This window comes from Camellia sinensis, chromosome 6, assembly GCF_055761805.1.
Source record: "Camellia sinensis isolate YWXY chromosome 6, ASM5576180v1, whole genome shotgun sequence".
Classification (NCBI taxonomy): Eukaryota; Viridiplantae; Streptophyta; class Magnoliopsida; order Ericales; family Theaceae; genus Camellia; species Camellia sinensis.
The window spans coordinates 186,342,753-186,366,385 of NC_138966.1; the positions used below are offsets into that span (position 1 = coordinate 186,342,753).

The 23,633-nt window shown below is 34.9% G+C and overlaps 1 protein-coding gene across 1 annotated transcript; it reads left to right on the top strand.

Moving 5' to 3' along the window:
- Positions 1–21,476: 21,476 nt before the first annotated feature.
- Positions 21,477–23,158, top strand: LOC114307017 (Leucine-rich repeat (LRR) family protein). The gene has a single exon (XM_028252361.2). The coding sequence runs from the start codon at positions 21,679–21,681 to the stop codon at positions 22,942–22,944; it is 1,266 nt and encodes a 421-aa protein (XP_028108162.2). The 5' UTR covers positions 21,477–21,678; the 3' UTR covers positions 22,945–23,158.
- The last annotated feature ends 475 nt before the right edge of the window (positions 23,159–23,633 follow it).

Genomic DNA, 23,633 nt, shown 5'->3' on the forward strand with positions numbered 1-23,633 from the left:
TAAACAATGTTGTGCCTCCATACTCAGATCTGGAGCATCCTCTGATCAGAGCTCACCTACCACTTTGTCTCATTTCTTCTCTCTCTCTCTCTCTAAGTGTGCTAACTTGACCGTCAGAGAAGTTTTCTGGCAACACACCGCCGGGTAGCTCACCGTCATTGTGTTCTCAGGTTAATCAGAGTAAAGCGCAGCTTGGACACGAGGAGTACGGATAATGTCAGATATTTGGCTCCCGTACAAATATATATGTTAAGGATGCCACCAAGACTAGTGGCTAAGGTAAGGTAACCCCTTATCTTAAGTTATATCGTAGAAAAATTATTAAGTCATCAGTGTCACTATGTGATAATAATTTCATTAATTACAAATATCATATTTCTACTGGTTTGATTATTTAATATTAAATCATAATCTCCACTCTTTTCATCAATTATTCTTAAAACACAACTTCGTCGTCTCCCAAAACTATCAAATAATTTATCTTAAATTTATGTTCACACAGATTTGAGATATCAGTATCCGAACTACAAATGTCTTTCCTCTCCATGATGTATTATAAATATATATATATCACAATCTTGATATCTCAATCTTGTGCTTCACCTGCAACGATCTCCATCCCTAGTTCATCCTCAATGACTTTTGTCTCTCCTATTAAATTTCTCTTACCCTTCTTTCTTCGTACATTGTGGTTCTCCTTCAAATTAAATATTCTTTTTCTAATTAAACTACATTTAAATTTTGTATTTCATTTGGTTAAAATAGTAAAAACAACTTTTAAAGAAATCTCACCAATATAATAGAAAGATTATTTTAACTTTCAACAAGGACTCCACCTTTGGTAATTAGAATAACTTATATTGTTTTTTTTTTTAGTAATTGTTAAGTGCAACCACTTTTTGAACATTTCTTCTCTTTTTTTTTTTAAATAACTAAAAAAATGCCAACTTGATTTTAAAACAAAAATTTCTACTGTTTTGTTTAGAAATGGTACAAGCTTAAAAAATAATAATAATGAGAGGGAGAGAGACCAAGTCAATGTCAATGAAGAGGAAAATGCCAATTTCTTCCTCATAAGACAAAATTGAAAAAGAAAATTTGGGGGGGGGGGGGGGGAGGGAATCATGCAAAATGAGTTCTTATCATTGATCCAATAAAATGTCTTTTATAGAATTAGAAACAAATAATGAAAAACAGAGACAACAATTATATCCTACTACACACACATACATTAACACAAAATATCAATGCCGTTTGGAAGAAGAAATTGAAGATTGGACTAGAGCATCTAACCACTCTCATAAATATTACAATACAAACTGGCTTTTCGTTGTTGTTTGAAAAAAAAAAAAAAAAAAAAAATTGACTTTCATTTACAATCCAAAATCCTCAAAAGTGGAAGAATGGATAGAAACTTATGGGGCGAAGGAAATATTTTCTAACCACTCTCCATAAATATTGCAATGCAAACTAGCTTTTCTTTGTTGTTTAAAAAAAGAAAAAAAAAATTAGCTTTCATTTACAATCCAAAAGCCTCAAAAGTAGAAGAACGGATAGAAACTAATGGTGCGAAAGAAATATTCTAACCACTCTCCATAAATATTACAATACAAACTGGCTTTTAATTGTTGCTGAAAAAAAAAAAAAAAGTATTGGCTTTCACTTACAATTCAAAAGCCTCAAAAGTAGAAGAATGGACAGAAACTAATGGGGTGAAAGAAATATTTTCTAACTACTCTCCATAAATATTACAATACAAACTGGCTTTTCATTGTTTTAAAAAAAAAAAAAAAAAAAAAATTGGCTGTCATTTACAATCCAAACATCAAGGATCCTCTAGAGTGTTTTTTTCCTAAAGTTTCCTAAAGTGGTGTATTGTATGGTTGAGATTTAATAGTGAAAAATTGATGTGACTTATCATTAAATCTCAACCACACAATGCACCACTCTAACAAACTTTAAGAAAAAAAAACTTTAGAGGATCCTCAAAAGTAGAAGAATGGATAGAAACTAATGGGCCGAAAGAAATATTTCCTAACCACTCTCCATAAATATTACAATACTTTTTTTTGGGTGAATAGATAAATATTACAATACAAATTGGCTTTTCATTAAAAATAAATAAATAAATAAATAAATAATTGCTTTCATTTACAATCCAAAAGCCTCAAAAGTAGAAGAAAGGATAGAAACTAATGGGCCGAAAGAAATATTTTCTAACCACTTTCCATAAATATTACAATACAAACTGGCTTTTTGTTGTTAAAAAAAAAAAAAAGCTTTCATTTACAATCCACAAGCCTCAAAAGTAGAAGAATTGATAGAAACTAATGGGGCTAAAGAAATATTTTCTAACTACTCTCCATAAATATTACAATACAAACTGGTTTTTCATTGTTTTAAAAAAAATAAAATAAAATAAAATAATAATTTGGCTTTCATTTACAATCGGAAAGCCTCAAAAGTAGAAGAATGGATAGAGACTAATGGGCCGAAAGAAATATTTTCTAACCACTCCATAAATATTACAATACAAACTGGCTTTTTGTTGTTGTTAAAAATATAAAAAAAAAAAAAAATGGCTTTCATTTACAATCCAAAAGCCTCAAAAGTAGAAGAATTGATAAAAACCAATGGGCGAAAGAAATATTTTCTTGTATGAATTTGGTTAAGATAAATTTTTTATGAGAAAATAATTTGTTTTAAAAAAGAGAGAGAGAGAGTAGTAAGATAATAATTGTTTACCTTTATGAAACAAATTTTCCAATATTTTTTTTATTTATGAGAAATTGAAAGTCTAGTTGCTATGCTAATATGATTGAACAAAAAAATTAATTTCTTCAATTTTCCGTGATTATCATACTAAACAAACACATTTTTTTTTTATAAAACCAAACTCATATTTTTGGATAAATTACATTGATCTCTCCTAAAATTTGAAAAAAAATATAACCCCCAAGTTTGATATAATTATATAAACCTCCCATTTAGTCATGATGAAGTAAGTGTGACTAATGCAATCATATTTGAATGCATACTAAAGTATAATATAGTGATTATAATAATCATTTTCATTCATATTAGTAGCAATATAATTGAAAGGGGTTAGAATTTTTTATTTTTAAACAGATCGTACCGATTGATCATTTAAATTAAAATACAGTCCTTTGCAGCATCAAATGTTTCTAACATCATCCTAAGACTATGTTTTCGAAACAACTTATGAAAGCAGTTTAGTTATAAGGTTCTTTATCGATGGCTACAAAGATGAAATAGGAGAGCATACATTAATTGTCTTTTAACACTTTGATTTGGTCTAATGAGTTTGGTAGTTGACTTTTGAAAAACCGACATTCTAGAATAGAATTTTACAACAACTACTGAAAAACTTATGTTTATGTCTATGTGTCGGCGAATGTGTATGGGTGCCCAAATTCAACAATTAATTCTATATTTTCACTAACTTAATCTCAAACCAATGAAAAATAAGCCCTTTATGTTAGTTTTTATTTTATTTTATTTTATAATGTATCACTATACAATAAATGTAATGAATTAATCAACAATTATAATTGATCAAATATAACATAAATTAAAATTATACATAAAATTTTAAAATGGGAGAAAGATCATAAACAAAAATTAGGGGAGGAAGACCCAAACATGGGGAAGTCAACCTTTAACTTCCTAATTAGATGTAAGAACTCTAGACAACAGGTTGATCTTGTTGGTTTGCCAATTATTAGTTGTTTGCAGTATTTCTGTAGGTTAATTTTATTTTTATTCCTCAAACTATAGCCATTTTCTTTTAATTTCTCATTGAATTTTTAATTTATTCTATTTAATTCTTAAAATTTATAGTTTTAGCTAATGTGGTCAAATTAAAAACGGTTATCCAAATCAATAGCTAGTAAAGCCTAATTTGATATATAGGTAATTTATTTTTAAATTTGAATAACTTAAATCATACAACTAAATACTCTTTTTTCCCCCTACAGAATGCATCCAATTTGACCATATGAATTGAAATTAAAAAAAAAATTAAAAAAAACTTTAGGATTAAATAGATAAAATTGATTGTTTAAAGATGAAATAGAAAAAAATGATATAGTAGTTTAGGAGATAAAAGTGAAATTAACTCCATTTTTGGAACATATGTTTTTTTATATTTTTTTTTTATTCCTTTCCGTATTTTGTTATTGTTTTTTGTGTTTTAAAAAAAAAAAATTGTAAAACACCAATCATTTTTGTAATGAACTTCTTCCTCTTACAAAAGCAATCTTAAAAATTCGAAAACCACGCTTTGTTTTTTTTCTTAAAGAGTGGGTTGTTCTGAAGAACTTTTCCCGAAATAGTTTTTTAAAAACAATTGGCCAAATTTTCATAATTTATTTGCTAGGTTTATTTTTTAAAAAATTTCCTACCAAACTTGTGTTGTTTGACTTGAACAAGTTTTCAATTTCCATATGCAAGTGGGCTTAAATTAAACAAATATCACATCACAGGTAATTAAAGAAATTGAAATTTTTTGAAGAAGCATGTTGGTTGGAGAATTGGTCCATATGGTAATTAGGCCTTCCCAGCTGCTACTACTATAATATTCAACTGATTAGAAGGTTTAAAAGGAAAGAAAATAGGTAAAAATGATATTACATATAATATTGCTCAAAAAAATTATACATAATTATGTAACTATGAACTTATCATTTTAAAATAAAGTGTTCATTTAAATGATATTTAATTATAAAAATGTCACCACTAAATCATTCAAATAATATTTTCGATTAAAGTTATACATGTGATGCCAATAAAGTCTTTGATGAAGTTATTCAGCTTGACCAAATATAACCAAATTAATTAAAAATATGAAAAATTATTCCTCAAACCTTTCACAATCATTTACTCTGTTAATGCATGCCAGACAAGCATTAAAAAATATATACACATGTACACACAACATATTAATAGTTATTTTGTAGGGGTGTTACAACTTCCATATTTTCAACTAACATTTTATTTATAATCTAAATTAGTTGGTGGCTCTTATAGAATAAACCATTCGTGCTTTTTAAGAAAGAGATAGCCTTCGGAGGACACTTCCATGAATACCCCTGGTTTCATGAATTTTGAATGAAATTCAATTGGGAATGAGGACTAATGAAAGATGGAAACTTATGTCTAGCACATATGTTTTTTTTTCAATAGATATAGCGACCCCGGTCTTTTCCCATTTGATTATTGTATCCGGACTTAGGTTCCGTAGATTCTGTCATTGTATAATTGTTGTTGTCATTCTTTATTTTCTTATTTGGAGTTATAGGATGTGTTGGGCAGATTTGTTTCAGGTTGGTTGGGTTCGGAAACCAAGTGTTGCTGTTCAGTTTTTTTGGTTGGTCGCTCGAGCGAGGGTTGTTTTTGTGTTTGGTGGCTCGAGCCAGATTTTCTTAGCTCGAGCGAGCGTTTGCGTCTGGTATGGACCTGTAGCATTGCATTCTTGGCTCGAGCGAGCTTTTCTTTGCTCGAGCGAGGATTTCTTGTGTCTGGTCGCTCGAGCGACCAATTCTTCGCTCAAGCGAGCCTGTCCAATTTAATTAGACAGCAGCGGGTTTTTAATCAGTTTTTCATCCTCTTTTCAGATTCCAAACCCTAAGGTCCGACTTCTCTCCCACCCTGCTCACCTTCTCTCTTAGATTTGATCCACTTAGGGTATGTTTCTACCCTAGATCCTTCATTAAAAAGGCTGTGTGAGTCGAGGGCTTCGTTTTAATCTGAATTGTTGGTAGTTTGGAGCACTTTGAAGTTTGGGTCTTCATCTCCATCTTCTCTTTTGGGGCTATTTCTTCGAGGTAGGGATTTCCTACTCCATTCTATAAGTTTTGTTCTAAGTTTTGGTATTTTGATATGTTGGGGATACTTTGGTAATTTTGGGAAAAACCCTAGTGGTATTAATAAATTAATTCGGTTTGAGGGAATTTGGAAATATGGTTAAATTCATGGAATTGGGGATTTCATTGATTATATGGCGTAGTTGGATAATTTAAATCACTCGCCTATTGAATTGTTGATATATTTATTTTCAGTTTAGAAATAACTGTTTTGGGCTATCGGTGGAGGATAGCCGTGCTTGTTGTAGACACTGCATGTGGATTAGGGATAACTGAAACTAATCATTGATTAAGTCACCAATTTTGACTGCTGAATTAATACAGACATTATGTGTATTGATTGTGTGTTGTATATGTTATGTGTTTACATACATTGTTTTGTGTGGGAGGAGATAGGGGATGTACTCCACGGTTTAGGGGAAGATAGGGGATGGACCTCTAAACCGGATTTTGTTTGGGAAGAGATAGTGGATGGACTCCATTAGCATCACATTTATGTGTGCTTATTTATATTGAAGTGTTTTTATTGATACAGCACTAAAATGTGTATCAAACTGGAAGTATGAAGTGTTTTGATTTGAGCCTGAGTCTCATTTGTTTGTTGACATTGGAAGAATGTAAATTTGATATATATATATATAGTTCACTGTTGTAAGCTTGGCCAGGTTCTGAGCCATATTGATAATGTTGGAAAGTAAAACGTGTCTTAGACATTAATGTCATGAAACTGTATAATGATGTAATTGATTATCTTGGTTAACCATCTATTGAATGCTATTGCTTTATTCAATGCTTATATTTGGTTTAGTATATTTCTACTGGGCTGTGGCTCACCCTATATGGGAACATCATTTTCAGGTCCAGGTGATAAGCTACCTCCAAGGACTTAGCTTGGAAGGATTTGGATTTTGAAGACTATCTTTAGTTATTTGTCTTTATTTGATAAACATTCAAGCCTAGGGCTTTATTTGTATTTAAGTTAGAACTCATATTCTCATGTCCAAGTGTTGGCTTGGAAAGATATAAGCTCATAGGGCATTTAATTTGATTTTACATGTAATGTTTTCATTTAGTAATACTCTGATGAATGAGATAATGAATTGGTTTCTTTTAATACTGCATGCCAATGATATATATATAATGGGTTTATTTTGAGGGCGTGACAACTTGGTATCAGAGCGTACCGGGTTTGAATACTTTGGGTACGTGGGAAGTGATTAGTATCACATTGGGTTCGTCTCGTTTGATAGAGACTTAGTGTAATGTTATATGCTTACGTGATAACATGTTTATGTGATTATGTAGGTATGGAATGTAGTTTCTAGGATGTTGATTGGACCCTTGAGTTTCTAGTAGTCTTGTTGGAAAGGCACTTGATCACTGCTGCTTCCAACCGGAACTATAGTAACGCATTGGGACTATCATTATCCGGGAATGAAATTCGTAAGTGCTTATGTGATTATGTGCTTATGTGGAATGAATTATTGTTGTCCAATGTATTAGGACGCGAGTGTTTAGCTTCGGCACATTTATTAATGTGCTAACGTCTTTGTTTCCTTTATTAGGATGTCAGGACGAGGACGAGGACGCAGTAGGCGTGGTAGGCCGGGTAGGCAGGAGGTGCCTGTGCCAGAGGAGATTCCTACAGTACAGGAGGGAGTTGGCCAGGCCAATGTGGCCGAGCCAGTAGGCCAGCAGGCTATGGGCGCTCTAGCCCGAGAGATAGCAGGGGCATTCAGGGAGTCAGTAGGCATTCTCAGAGCTGAGAATCAAGCTCGGGATGTTGTTGCAGATGCAGGACCTTCCTTTCTGAAGAGGGAGTTCTTCCGGTCTAATCCGGAGGAATTTGTGGGTGATCCTAAAGAGCCGCTTAAGGCAGATGAATGGCTCGAACAGACAACGAAGACGTTTGAGATGCTTGGCATCGAAGACGAGGGGTTGAAAGTGACCTTGGCATCTTTTCAGTTGAAGGGGGATGCGGGTCAGTGGTGGAAGTTCACTAAAGGTCGTATAGGAGGTACATGGGAGGCTTTTGTGAATGCTTTCCAGGAGAAGTTCTTATCTCCAGCAGTCAGGGAGAAGCTGAGAGACCAGTTTTGTCAGCTTAAGCAGTCGAATTCTTCAGTGGCCGAGTTTGAGGCTGCATTTACTAGTTTATCCAGGTTTGCACCTGAGTTGGTGGCGTCTGAGGAACGCCGTTGTATCGAGTTTGAGAAGAAGTTGAGGCGTGGCCTCAAGCTGAGAGTTGAGGGAACTATGATTCGGGATTATGGGCGTATGGTTGATGCTGCAGCCCATATGGAGATCATGATGCAGGAGGAGGAGGAAGGGCAGAAGGGCTTCAAGAGGAGTCAGGATGGTCAGAGTGATGGTAGGAGACAGAAGGGTTTTAATCCTCAGCAGTCTCAGAGTAGCTTTTCTAGATCGACTTTTCCTGTGCCGAGTGCTAGTTCGGGGAAAGGCAGTCAAGGAGACATTACCTGTTTCAAGTGTGGCCAACTGGGCCACAAGTCTCCAGTTTGTCCTCAGAGGGAAGGAGTGCAGAGAGCAGCATCATCTTCGGCTCGATCTCAGAGCCAGAGTCAGGGTAGAGGCCAGTCACTCTCGTGTTATCAGTGTGGTCAGCCAGGGCATATGAAGAGGTATTCCCCGCAGTTGGGTGGCACACCTGGTACATCTGGTTTGAGGCTGGTTCAGGGTCAGCAGCCAGCTCAGTCGGGTCAGGCCTCGAGGGCCAATCAGGGGGCTTCATCGTCCCAATCGGTGTAGCAATCTTATGCTCCTAGGGGTGAGCAGGTTGATCAGAGGTCGTCTGGGCGTGTGTATGCTGTTACCGCGCAGGATCTTGTGCCGGCACCATCAGTTGTGAAAGGTACCTTCTTGTTTTGCAACTCGGTTGCTAGTGTTTTGATTGATACGGGTGCATCTCATTCCTTTGTGTCTGCTGCATTTGCATCTAGTCTAGAGTTGGAGTTAGCACAGTTAGCATCTCCTATTTGTGTAGTGTCACCTCTTGGAGGTGAATTGATCTTGAAACAAGGTGTTAGGGGTTGTGATATAGAGGTTGATGATCATAGGATCCCATTTTCCTTTGTAGTTATGCCTATAAGGGGCTTCGATGTTATTTTGGGTATGGACTGGTTATCGTCATACCGGGCAGTCATTGATTGCTACCGCCAGAGGGTCACTTGTTGTACCGTGAGCGGAGAGTGTTTTCATTTTCTGGGGGACCGGGTTGGTAGTGTGTTGCCACCGAGGTCTGTTCCGCGAGGACGGAGTGAGCTTAGTGGTCTATTTGCTAACCTTTCGATTAGTGAGGTTGATGAGACTCAGATTGTGTTGCCAAGGGTGGTTTGTGAGTACTCGGACGTCTTTCCCGAGGATCTTGTTGGTTTGCCACCGCATCGGGAGATTGAATTCTCTATTGACCTAGTGCCCGGCACGGTGCCGATTTTTATGGCACCTTATCGTTTTGCCCCAGCCGAGTTAGTTAAGTTGAAGATTCAGCTCCAGGAGTTACTAGACAAGGGTTTTATACGTCCTAGTGTTTCGCCGTGGGGAGCACCGGCCCTCTTTGTTAAAAAGAAAGGTGGTGCTTTGAGACTTTGTATAGATTATCGGAAGTTAAATCGGGCTACGGTTAAGAATAAGTACCCTATGCCTCGTATAGATGATCTGTTCGATCAGTTGAAGGGTTCCCGTTGTTTCTCGAAGATAGATTTGAGATCGGGTTATCATCAGTTAAGAGTCAGGGAGGAGGATATTCCAAAGACGGCATTCCGTACGCGGTATGGCCACTATGAGTTTTTGGTGATGCCATTTGGGCTCACCAATGCACCGGCAGTTTTTATGGATTTGATGAACCGGATATTCCGAGAATTTTTAGATCGTTTCGTAGTCGTCTTCGTGGACGACATCCTTATCTATTCACCTTCTGAGGAGAAACACAAGGAACACTTGAGAGTGGTGCTTGAGTTACTTAGAGCCCATAAGCTTTATGCTAAGTTTGGGAAGTGTGAGTTCTGGCTAGAAGAGGTCAAGTTCTTAGGCCATGTAGTTTCTGGGGAAGGAGTGTCTGTTGATACATCCAAGACTAAGGCAGTGCAAGATTGGGCACAGCCTAAGAGTGTGTTTGAGATCCGCAGTTTTCTGGGGTTAGCTGGGTATTATCGTCGGTTTGTGAAAGATTTCTCCAGATTAGCTTCGCCTTTGACTAGATTGACTCGGAAGGGAGTCAAATTTGTATGGAGTGAGACTTGTGAAAAGTCGTTCCAGGAGTTAAAAGTTAGACTGACCACCGCTCCAGTCTTGATTATTCCAGAGAGAGGGTTGGGTTATGCAGTCTATTGTGACGCCTCACGAGAGGGTCTGGGTTGTGTGTTAATGCAAGAAGGGAAAGTAATTGCCTATGGCTCACGTCAGTTGAAAATTCACGAGCAGAATTACCCTACGCATGATCTAGAGTTAGCAGCTGTGATATTTGCCTTGAAGATTTGGAGGCATTATCTTTATGGTGAGAGATTTGAGGTATTCTCGGATCATAAGAGTCTGAAATATTTGTTTACACAGAAAGACTTGAACTTGAGGCAGAGGAGGTGGATGGAATTCATAGAGGATTATGACTTTGAGTTGCATTATCATCCGGGAAAGGCCAATGTGGTGGCTGATGCCCTTAGCAGGAAACCTGTTGGTGACATAGCTAGTATAGCCATCCGAGAATGGGAGATGTTGGGTGCACTTGGGGAGTTTGATTTACTTCTGGGCGAATCCGTTGAGGCTGCGGCCTTGTTTTCTGTTGTTGCACAGCCTACACTTGTGACTCGAGTGTTAGAGGCTCAGAGGGGTGACCTTGAGGTAGAATCTTTGCGTGAGAAGATTTCTGGTGGGAAGGTTGAGAAGGGTTTGACGGTGTATTCCGACCTGAGTGTGAGATACCGAGACCGTCCGTTTGTGCCAGAGTCTTGCCGAGAGGAGGTACTCCAAGAGTTTCATCATTCACGCATTGCGGTGCATCCGGGAGGCACTAAGATGTATCGGGATTTGGGTCGCCAGTTCTGGTGGCAGGGTATGAAGAGAGATGTGGCAACTTTCGTATCTAAGTGCCTTACTTGTCAGCAAGTGAAGGCCGAACATCAGAGGCCAGCGGGTTTGTTGCAACCCTTGCCTATTGCCGAGTGGAAGTGGGAACATGTTACTATGGACTTCGTTGTGGGTCTTCCGAGGACTCAGCGGGGTAGTGATGCTATTTGGGTAGTTGTGGACCGGTTGACTAAGTCGGCGCACTTTATTCCTATGCGCGTGAGAGATTCGGTAGATCATCTTGCCGACTTGTACATTCGGGACATAGTGAGGTTGCACGGGGTCCCAGTGACGATCGTTTCAGATAGAGATCCTCGTTTTACTGCCAGGTTGTGGCAGAGTTTCCAGAGTGCCTTAGGCACTAAGTTGACCTTTAGTACGGCTTATCATCCTCAGACTGACGGGCAGTCCGAGCGTACTATTCAGATCCTTGAGGATATGCTTCGGGGTTGTGTTCTAGACTTTAGTGGGTCATGGGAGAGGCACTTGCCGTTAGTAGAGTTTGCCTACAACAACAGTTTCTAGTCTAGTATCGGTATGGCACCATTTGAGGCCTTGTATGGCCGACCGTGTAGATCTCCTGTTTGTTGGGCCGAGGTGGGTGATGCACCTCTGTTGGGTCCGGAGTTGGTGAGGGAAACGACGGAGAAAGTTGAGCTTATCCGTAAGAGGCTTGTTACAGCACAGAGTCATCAGAAATCTTATGCAGACCGTAAGATGAGACCTTTGGTGTTTGAGGTGGGTGATCATGTCTTTCTGAAGATATCACCTAGGCGGGGTTTGATGAGGTTTGGGAAGAGCGGGAAGTTGTCCCCTCGGTTCATTGGTCCGTTTGAGATCCTTGAGAGGATTGGCGAGGCTGCTTATTATTTAGCTTTGCCGCCGCAGTTGTCCGGAGTACATGACGTGTTTCATGTGAGTATGCTTCGGAAGTATGAGCCGGATCCATCACATGTGTTGGATTGGACTGATTTAGTGGTTGACGAGGATGTCTCGTATGAGGAGAGACCGGTTCGGGTCTTGGATAGGCGGGATCAAGTTTTGCGAGGCAAAACCATCCCTTTGGTGAAAGTTTTGTGGAAACATCACGGAGTAGAGGAAGCCACTTGGGAACGTGAATTGGAAGTCCGCCAGAAATATCCGGACATGTTTGTTGATTTGTAATCTTATAATTAGATTCTGTTATATTGTTGAACTTAAGAGCTTTATATATGTCTTAGGTTGTAAAACATTGAGTTTGTATTGGTAAATGGGCGTATTTTGAAGCTTGCTTCACTATAGAAGTTTAGTGTAACATTGCATCTGTTGAGTACATTGTTGAATGTGTGGTATATATCATGCGATTGAATATGATATGGGAATTGTTAACATTGAAAGGAATAATGCATACTAATGATACAGGTTGAGATATATGTTGTTTTATATATATTGTGAGATACCCCTTGATAAAGAAATGAAGTGACCAGTATTGGGTCAAGATGTTTATTGTTGTTATATAATATCTTTGAGAATTGAGAAAAACTTGTTTTTGTTTGCAAACTTATGCTTAATTTCGGGGACGAAATTCTTTTAAGGGGGGGAGGTTATAGCGACCCCGGTCTTTTTCCATTTGATTATTGTATCCGGACTTAGGTTCCGTAGATTCTGTCATTGTATAATTATTGTTGTCATTCTTTATTTTCTTATTTGGAGTTATAGGATGTGTTGGGCAGGTTTTGTTTCAGGTTGGTTGGGTTCGGAAACCAAGTGTTGCTGTCCAGTTTTTTTGGTTGGTCGCTCGAGCGAGTACTTGGTCGCTCGAGCGAGGGTTGTTTTTGTGTTTGGTGGCTCGAGCCAGATTTTCTTAGCTCGAGCGAGCGTTTGCGTCTGGTATGGACCTGTAGCATTGCATTCTTGGCTCGAGCGAGCTTTTCTTTGCTCGAGCGAGGATTTCTTGTGTCTGGTCGCTCGAGCGACCAATTCTTCGCTCGAGTGAGCCTGTCCAGTTTAATTAGACAGCAGCGGGTTTTTAATCAGTTTTTCATCCTCTTTTCAGATTCCAAACCCTAAGGTCCGACTTCTCTCCCACCCTGCTCACCTTCTCTCTTAGATTTGATCCACTTAGGGTGTGTTTCTACCCTAGATCCTTCATTAAAAAGGGTGTGTGAGTCGAGGGCTTCGTTTTAATTTGAATTGTTGGTAGTTTGGAGCACTTTGAAGTTTGGGTCTTCATCTCCATCTTCTCTTTTGGGGCTATTTCTTCGAGGTAGGGATTTCCTACTCCATTCTATAAGTTTTGTTCTAAGTTTTGGTATTTTGATATGTTGGGGATACTTTGGTAATTTTGGGAAAAACCCTAGTGGTATTAATAAATTAATTCGGTTTAAGGGAATTTGGAAATATGGTTAAATTCATGGAATTGGGGAAACATGGTTAAATTCATGGAATTGGGGATTTCATTGATTATATGGCGTAGTTGGATAATTTAAATCACTCGCCTATTGAATTGTTGATATATTTATTTTCAGTTTAGAAATAACTGTTTTGGGCTATCGGTGGATGATAGCCGTGCTTGTTGTAGACACTGCATGTGGATTAGGGATAACTGAAACTAATCATTGATTAAGTCATCAATTTTGACTGCTGAATTAATACAGACATTATGTGTATTGATTGTGTGTTGTATATGTTATGTGTTTACATACATTGTTTTGTGTGGGAGGAGATAGGGGATGTACTCCACGGTTTAGGGGAAGATAGGGGATGGACCTCTAAACCGGATTTTGTTTGGGAGGAGATAGGGGATGGACTCCATTAGCATCACATTTATGTGTGCTTATTTATATTGAAGTGTTTTTATTGATACAACACTAAAATGTGTATCAAACTGGAAGTATGAAGTGTTTTGATTTGAGCCTGAGTCTCATTTGTTTGTTAACATTGGAAGAATGTGAATTTGATATATATATATATATATATATATAGTTCACTGTTGTAAGCTTGGCCAGGTTCTGAGCCATATTGATAATGTTGGAAAGTAAAACGTGTCTTAGACATTAATGTCATGAAACTGTATAATGATGTAATTGATTATCTTGGTTAACCATCTATTGAATGCTATTGCTTTATTCAATGCTTATATTTGGTTTGGTATATTTCTACTGGGCTGTGGCTCACCCTATATGGGAACATCATTTTCAGGTCCAGGTGATAAGCTACCTCCAAGAACTTAGCTTGGAAGGATTTGGATTTTGAAGACTATCTTTAGTTATTTGTCTTTATTTGATAAACATTCAAGCCTAGGGCTTTATTTGTATTTAAGTTAGAACTCATATTCTCATGTCCAAGTGTTGGCATGGAAAGATGTAAGCCCATAGGGCATTTAATTTGATTTTACATGTAATGTTTTCATTTAGTAATACTCTGATGAATGAGATAATGAATTGGTTTCTTTTAATACTGCATGCCAATGATATATATATAATGTGTTTATTTTGAGGGCGTGACAATAGATGTAATAATTGATGGTGCATATATATATATATATATATATATATATATATATATATATTTATATATCCACCAGATGAATTTATGTAGATATACATAACAATAAACACAAATTCATGTAAGAGATAAAATAAAAGATGATATTTATAAAAATTTATTAAGTAATTTGAAACACCATGTGAAATTACTTGTATTGTGTTTTCGACAAATGAAGAATCGCAAAATATATTAAGTTGGTTATTTCTTATCTCAACGACCATATAAAAGTTAGCTTTTTTTCACTCATAAAATTTATTATTTTATCAGAGCTGATTGAGACTACTAAAAAAACAAGCACTAACAGCTCTAATGAATTGAAAAATATTATAAAAAAAAAAATAACAACAACAACAACAGAGACAACTATCACATCAAGGGAGGAACCAGCTCATTAGTGCTCCCTCTACTACTCCATTTTTAATGCTCCCAAACATTAATCTTATTACATTATTGATTAGGAGTGTTAAGTATACAATACTCTCATGATTTGGGATAAAAAAATAGGGCTGAGCAAGGAATCCGTAAAATCCGTAATCCGATCCAGTCCAGTCCAATCCGATAGGTTTGGATTGGTTTTTTGAATCCGCGGTTCGGTTCCGGATTGAATAATTAAAAATCCGTAGTTCACGGATTGGTTCCGGATTAAATCCCACGGTTCTGGATTGGAACCGATCCGGACCGTATACAAATAGTCTATATTTTTATTATACATCCTCCCCCATAGTATCTTTTCTTATTCTATGTAAAATCTAAACTCAAACCTAAAACCGTATAATATCTTCTTTTATTATTTTTGTTTGTTAGTTTTAAGTTTTAATTTGCAATGGTCTGAATACTTATGGTGAAACCAGTTTTCTTATGGTTGTTTAAATTCTAGAACAGTATGTCGTTATTATAGAAAAACATGTTTCTATTATGGAATTAATATAGCGCTATGTTTATATTTTTATGAAATTCAAGTGTTATATATATTTTTGTTATTTAATTATGTGAATCCGTGGTCCTAAACCGATCCAATCCGTATTTAAATGGATTGGTTCGGATTGGTTCCATGATTTAAACGGATTGGATTGGTTCCAATTTTTTAGAAACCGTAAATAACGGATTGGTCCTGATTTTATCCCAATCCGGTCCAATCCGGACCATGCTCACCCCTATAAAAAAACACTTGACGATTTTCCAACAGTGGATTACTAATACATAAAAAAACATAAGAGACTTCCTCCATACAATTTTCTTCATTCGTAGGGAAATCAGCACACTTTTAGATATGCGTAATTGTTAGGATTCTAATTTGTTCATGAAATACTTGCAATCATTAAATTTGAAGTAAGTTAGGCACAGAAGTTATTTGTAAGGAGTTGTTAACTTGTTATTAACATCGCGTCCACCTCAATTTCAATTTATTCCAATCGTGGTCGACCATTAATTTCAATCATCTCTCAGCATCACAATTCAACTGCGATACTTTAAAATTAATAAAAAATTACTAGATAAATATAATTTATCAAGTGACAAAAAAAACTATTTTACATTTTGGTAATTTTATTCACTTCCCGTAGGTACCAAATCCCATAGAAATTCAACAAAGGCAAAGTCCTCCAAATTGGTGTCCCAACCTTTCTGTTTTCCATAGCTCATTTTGAATAATAATAAGCACAACACTGCAAAAATATAGGTTAAAAGCTATGGCAAGTAGATTAAAAATTATTTTTTTAATTTTTTTTAAAAATATAAAAAAAAAAAAAAAAAAAAGTGATTAGATTAGAAATTAAAAGTAAAAAAATTAATTTTTAACTTATTCCCAAAAAGAGGCAGTAATACCAACTTTTAGATTTGAAATAATGCTACCTTTTGTAAGCCACCAACGTAATAAAACCGTGTTTTGGTGAGATCACATAACTATTTTCCATCAAACTCTCCATATAAAAAGTACAACATCATCTAGCCTAGCCTACCATGCCAGTGCATTGCCATGAAAAACTAAACAATAAATACAAAAAGTATTAAAAATAATAAACAAATAAATACAAAAAGTACTAAAAATAAATAAATGAACTTTCAATGTTACCTCCCTTTTAGATTATTTCTAATGTTTTATTAATGCCTCGTTTGAGAAGTGATCGGTTTAGTTAAAAAATTAAAAAATTATCTTCTCTCTCTACTTTTTGTAAATATTTTCGTAAAATGTTAAAAAGTCATCCCAAACATACTAGTTTTTTTTAGTTCATCTTTTAGCTAAATAGCCAAAAAATTACTAAATTAACATGTTTCCAAACGAGGCCTAAATTAGCGAAAGAATTTGATTTGATATGATATACTTTAATGGTTTTATCGAATCTAGCCGGTTGTCTAGTCGATTATTCGCCAAGTCGTTTGGTCTAGATTAAATTTTTATCAAATTTATTCCAAAATCGATTGTCTAGGACGTTGTCTACTCAGTCGTCCATCAACGATCACCTGTAAAATTTGATGAAAAGATAAACGCTCTCTTCATTTAATGAAAAATATACTGCTCTCTTCATTTAATACCAATATGATTAAACAATTGGAACACCATTTTTATTAATTTTTTTTATCAATTTTAAATTTAATGAAAAAGCCTTCGTTTGGCAACTTGGGTTGGGTTGGGTTGGGTTGAGTTTGAGGCTATTTTAGTCACAAAAAAAAGGTAAGATTTTTAGCTTAATAAGACAAAATACTACATCCAACTCATAACTATTACATTCTTTCTCTCACAAAAAGTAAAAAAAAAAATCAAAAAACCTATTCAAAAAGAGAATTTTTAGCCCCAAACTAAAATAGTCAAAAAAATAAAAAAACCAACTCACTTGCCAAACAAACTCTAAAAATGACCTTACACGACGTCAAAAGAAATATTAAGGCCTCGTTTGGGAACCATCTTTTTTAGCAAAAAAACTAAAACGTTACTAAATTAGCCAAAAAGCCAACAACTCATACCAAAAAGTCAAAAATTCTCTTTTCTCTCTATTTTTTACACATCTTTTCGTAAAAAGTCAAAAAGTCATCCCAAATATACTAGTTTTTTTTAGCTCATATTTTAACCAAATAACTAAAAAATTACTAAATTATCCTGTTTCAAAATGAGGCCTAAGTTTAAATTTAAATTAATACATCAACAACTCTATGCATTTCCATAAATAATTACCAAAAAAAAAAAAAAAAAACCTCTATGCATAATTGTACTCCTAAATTATTACTACGGGAGTGGGATCTGGTCAACGCTTTCAAGGAAATTATTGGGTAGTTTCCACAAATAAGTATATTACCAAATAAAATAAATTAGATGAGTTATTCATTATTTAAAGGGGAAATTATCAGGAAGTCTTGTTTGAAAAGTATGTAGTCTATTTAGTCTTATAATTTTTTGTTTATACCCAAAAGCCCCATAACGTTATTATTCTTCTTCTCTGTCTCTCTTCTTCTTTGTCTCTTTTGCTCTTTGTGTTTTTCGGCGATCGTTGACGGGTAACTATATCTTGCTTCTTCTCTTTCTCTTTCCGATATATAGTCATCGGCGACCGACGACTATCATCGATTGAGATTCACCGACAACCATCGACCGCCGACTATTTACTTCACTCTCACCGACAATAAAGAAGATATGTTTCCGACGAAGAAAATGAGTAGATTTACATTAGATCTGATGTAGATCTACATTAGATTCGGTTATATCTAAACAAAAAATAGTTGCCGGAGTACAATCCTCTCTCTATATTCGCCTCTCTCCTTCGATCTCTTATTTTTTGTATATTTTCTCTGTTATACACTTCTCTTTTTTCTGTTCTAATGAAGAAAATTTTTAAGTTTTGAACAAGTTGTTTTCGAGTTTTAGTTACAGGCGGTAAAAACTGTAAAATTTTACAGTTTCAAATTTTTTTGGTGCTGTATAGATTTACATCAGATTTGAGTAGATCTACATCAGATCTGACTAGATCTAAACAAAAAATAGTTGCCGAAGTACAATCCTCTCTCTACATTCACCTCTCTCCTTCGATCGTTTTTTTTTTTTTTTTTTTTTTTTACATTTTCTTTGATATACACTTCTTTTTTTTTTTGTTCTAATGGAGAAATTTTTTAAGTTCTGAACAAGTTATTTTTGAGCTTCAGTTACAGGCGGTGAAAATTGTAAAATTTTGCAGTTTCAAATTTTTTTGGTGCTGGAATGAATCATGGTATAAAACTGTAAAATTTTACAGTTTCATAACAGTTTTTAGAACTGTAAAATTTTACAGTTTCATAACATATTTTTCAGTTTGATTAATAAGAATAAATACTTAATAGATTTTTGTTTTAAAACTGTAATATTTTACAGTTTCAAAACTTACTTTTCAGTTTGATCAATATTGGAGATTATTTGCTTAAACCTTACAAAAATTAAAAAATAACATATGTTTTTCCCATTGTTGCTGTTTTTTGTCGTTCAAATTTTTTTTTTCTTTTAGTTTATCAATATTTAGCACATTTTGCTATATTTTTTCACTCTAATTTCTCCATTTATTTTTTTTTCCCGATGATATTCTAGATATTCCAGTGAATCTCCAATGATATTCTTAACGTTCCGTGAACGTTCTGAACATTCCAGCGACTTCCCGGCGATACTCCGGTGACTTTCCGATGATGTTGAATATTTCGACGAGTCTCCGGTGACTGCTTGACGGAAGTTTGACGGTAGTAGAATGTAACAACATCTGTAAATTGGACAAAAAAAAAAAAGTATTTTTTGGTAACAATTAAAAATATATAGACTAATTGGTGTAAGTGTTTTGTTTAGGGATTAGATGGATCTTGAACTTTGTATATGAGACTTATTGGTAAGTTCTCCTTATTTAAATGATCTCAATGAATAATTTAGTCAGAAATTTTAGAACAAATTACAATAATAGTCCTTATATTTAGTCTTTGTATTATTTTGATCTTTGTAATTTCAATTAATTCAATTTTAATCATGAATTTATAATTTTATTTTAATTTGATCAAATTAATTGCAATTCTTAACATTTTTTTAATAAAAAAATACGCATATAAGTGGCATATGTCATATTTTTACCAGCAAAATGATAAACTTACTTAATTTAGTGAGTTAATCTCAACAAATTCAGTACTTGTTTTACTTCAAAAACATTAACGGAGTTATCAATTGAATAAAATTGATGCAAAATTTAAAATTAATGACCAAAATTGAGTCAATTGAAAATATAAGGACCGAAATTATACAAATGGGCAAAATGTAGGGATCACTAATACAATTTGTCCAAAATTTTATTGGAATGACATTATTAACTTACTTTTATTAAGTAGTTGAGAGACAAATAATAACTTATTTATTGTGATTTATGGTTTCTTAATAAGTAATGTTATACAAATAAATTTTTTATTATTTATTTATTTATTTATTTTTAGAAACTTACTTTATAAACTGAAGTAGCAATAATTTGTTCCTATCATTTAAATTTGGTGGATCCTATTTGAAATTCCAAACTTTAATATTACATGACATATCAGTTTGTGATGTGTATATATATATATATATATAATAGAAGTTTGTATATCTATTATTATTTTTATTAGCTCATAGCATCATACGAAGAATGTCATATAATACTCTGATACAAGTTAATAGTATTTTTTAACTACTAAACAAAGATTTATGTAATGTGAAAATTGTCTAACCTGTAAAGTTTTATGTTATGTCATTAGTTATTAACAATACTTAAGACTTGTTTGGGATGATAGGATTTTAGTAAAAAAAAATTAGAAAGTCATTATAAATTATCAAATCATTATTTTTAATTTTCTATACATCTTCTAATAAAAAATTAAAAAATTAATTGAATTAGTCAATTTTCAAGTTAATTAGAAGTTTCCAAATGATATTTTAATATTTTTTTTTCTCAATTACCTAATAAAAGGGGCCATGCTTCTCTCGACTCTGAGATTGGACTAGAGCGTGTTGTTAGGCCTGTGAAGACTCATCATGTGTCTTGTTTTAATTATCCAAACCGTTCAATGTGTAGAAATCGTTGAGTATTTCATTCTTGTAAAAAATCACGTTAATTGAATATCGATAGTTTACTTGATCAAATCATATTTCTGTCAACAATAAATATATTTTTCAAAATAAATTGTTGACATAAATCGTATCCGATCAAATAGTTATTAATATTCAATCAATCCAATTTTTGCACGAATAAAATACTCGACAAATTTTACATATTGAATTATTTGGATTAAGAAAATAAGACCCATAATAAGTTCCATAAACCTGAATAACACGATCCAGTCTATATAGTAGACTGTAGAGAATCTGTTTCCTAGTAAAAGTATGTCAATAAAATCTTGGATAAATTACAAATATACCTCCCTAGCTTTGCTTAAAATACAGATTGCCCCTTCTAGTTTGAAAAGTTACAAATACCCCATTGTGAAAAAATTTTATTTAACAGAATTAACTAAAAAAAATAAAATTTATAATTGCTCTCCAATATAATAATAAAATTTTATAAATTATTAATTGAAACATATTTTTAATATCATTAAAAACTGTTAATTGACTTAATGATTTATTAATAAAAAATACGATTTATTATAAAATTAGAAACCTCAAGAGTGGAATGTAATTTTTAAAATCACAACGAGCGATCATATATTTTAATTAAGGAAAATGATTTAGAGCCCTAAAATCCCTCCCCCTAATCCCCCTAATTTCCTTTTCTGGAAACTGTTTTCTTTTTGTTTTCTTTTTTTCTTTTTTTTTTTTTTTTTTTTTTTACTTGAAATGGCATTTCGGGGGATTCGAGTTCCCCCGTTTTCGGGGATGAATCACTGCCGTTTAATTAAATCTCCAGGGTGTATTTGTAATTTATCCTAAAATCTTACTGGTAATTTTTTTAATATATTATTGGTTGGGAATTGTAGAGAATATTCAATGATTACCCAGATATTAATCCAATTAATTAGGCAATATTTATATGGTACAAATCACTGATAGGCACTGTCCAACCTTCATCAAGAGTATTTGTTGGTTAAAAAAAAAAAAAAAAAAAAAAACCCTTCATCAAGAGTAATCATCACGCCACTTATATATAAAACCATCTATATCCCAAGCATCAAAACACCAAACAACACCACAAAGCTAATCATTAATGGCATATACATCTCCAAAATGAAGATCAACCCACTTCTCAACCTAGCCCCCTTGGGCTTCTTCTCTCTCCTCTTCTTCTTCTCTTCACTCTCTCACCAAGCCACCTACCCTCCTGCCCCACCCTTCCCAAACCCTAGACTCCTCAATGCCTTCATAGCCCTCCAAGCATGGAAACATTCAATCACTTCAGACCCAAAAGGCTTCACTTCAAACTGGTATGGACCCCATGTCTGCAACTACACCGGAGTCTACTGTGCACCCGCACCCGATGACCCCAACATCACCACAGTCGCCGGAATCGACCTCAACCACGAAAACATCTCCGGCACCTTGCCGGAGGACCTCGGCCTCCTCACCGACCTCTCTCTCTTCCACATCAACTCCAATCGCTTCTGCGGCACAATCCCACAGAGCTTTTGCAAGCTCCGCCTCCTCTTCGAGCTCGATGTCAGCAACAACCTCCTCGCCGGAGAATTCCCAAGCGTTGTTCTCAAACTTCCATCTTTAAAATTCCTCGATATTCGATTCAACCTATTCAAAGGAAGCGTTCCTTCAAGCCTTTTCGACTTGAAACTCGACGCTTTGTTCATTAACAACAATAATTTTCAATCTAAACTACCCAAGAACTTCGGGAACTCTCCGGTGTCGGTTGTTGTTTTGGCGAATAACAAGATTAATGGTTGTTTGCCGCCGAGTATAGCGAAAATGGGTGGCACTCTAAATCAGATCATTTTAATGAATTCTAGTTTAAATGGTTGTTTGCCTCCGGAGATTGGGTTGTTGACAAGTGTAACTGTTTTTGATGTGAGCTCTAATACGTTGGTGGGGACTTTGCCGGACCAGATAGGTGATATGAAGAGCTTGGAGCAGTTGAATGTGGCGCATAACAAACTTTCCGGCGAGATTCCGGAGAGTATATGTGAGTTGCCGAAGCTTCAGAACTTCACTTACTCGTATAATTTCTTCGATGGAGAGCCGGACATGTGTCTCAAGCTGCCGGCGAGTGATGATCGGGAAAATTGTATTCCGGGGAGGCCAGCGCAGCGGTCGGTGGAGGAGTGTAAGGGGATTTCTTCTCAGCAGGTGGATTGCGGTGCTTTTGGATGTACACCTAGAAGTCCGCCGCCGCCATCTCCGCCACCGCCGTCTCCACCACCGCCATCGCCACCCCCGCCGTCTCCACCGCCGCCATCGCCACCACCACCGTGTCCACCACCTCCATCGCCGCCGCCGCCATGTGAACCGTCTCCTTCACCACCAGAGCCTTATTATCATATCCCATGATCATAGTTGACCTCATGAAGAATCATCCCCTTTGTTTTGTATTTTAATTTTTTTTGCTTTTAGAAAAGGTTAGAATAACAAATATGAAGGAGGAAAAAAAAAGATTGAACAAATTTTTTTTTTTTTTTTTTTTTGTCGTTTTTCAATTTCCACAGTTTCATTTCTGGCATTCATTCAGTGCAATGAATAATGATTTTGTGGGGTTCTGATGTGATAATTAATTATTTCATAAATCCTGTTTCTATTTTTATTTTTATTTTTATTTTTATTATTAACATTTCTAGTGACATGTGACAAATGTATAAAGTTGATGAAGACAAATTTTTTTCCACAAGTTAAAAGATAAAAGAAAGCGTCAAACTAAGACAAATTTTCACCTATGTCAGCCGTAAGGGAAGATTGGGATGTAACTCTTCCATTTTTTGTTTTTCTTTTTATGATTTTTGAATACTACAAAATGAAAATTTAGGGGTTATTTGAGATGACTTAAATAAATATATTTTTTGTCTTTTTATGAAAAGATGTGCAGAAAAGTAGAGAGATGATGTGATGGAAAAAAGATAAAAAATGTATACTTATTTAGGATAGTCAAACTTGACCTTATTTAATATATTGATTTTTAACTTTTTAAATCAAACATGGGATAAGTGTAATTTATATAAATTTTCATAACCAATCTAATAAAGGCA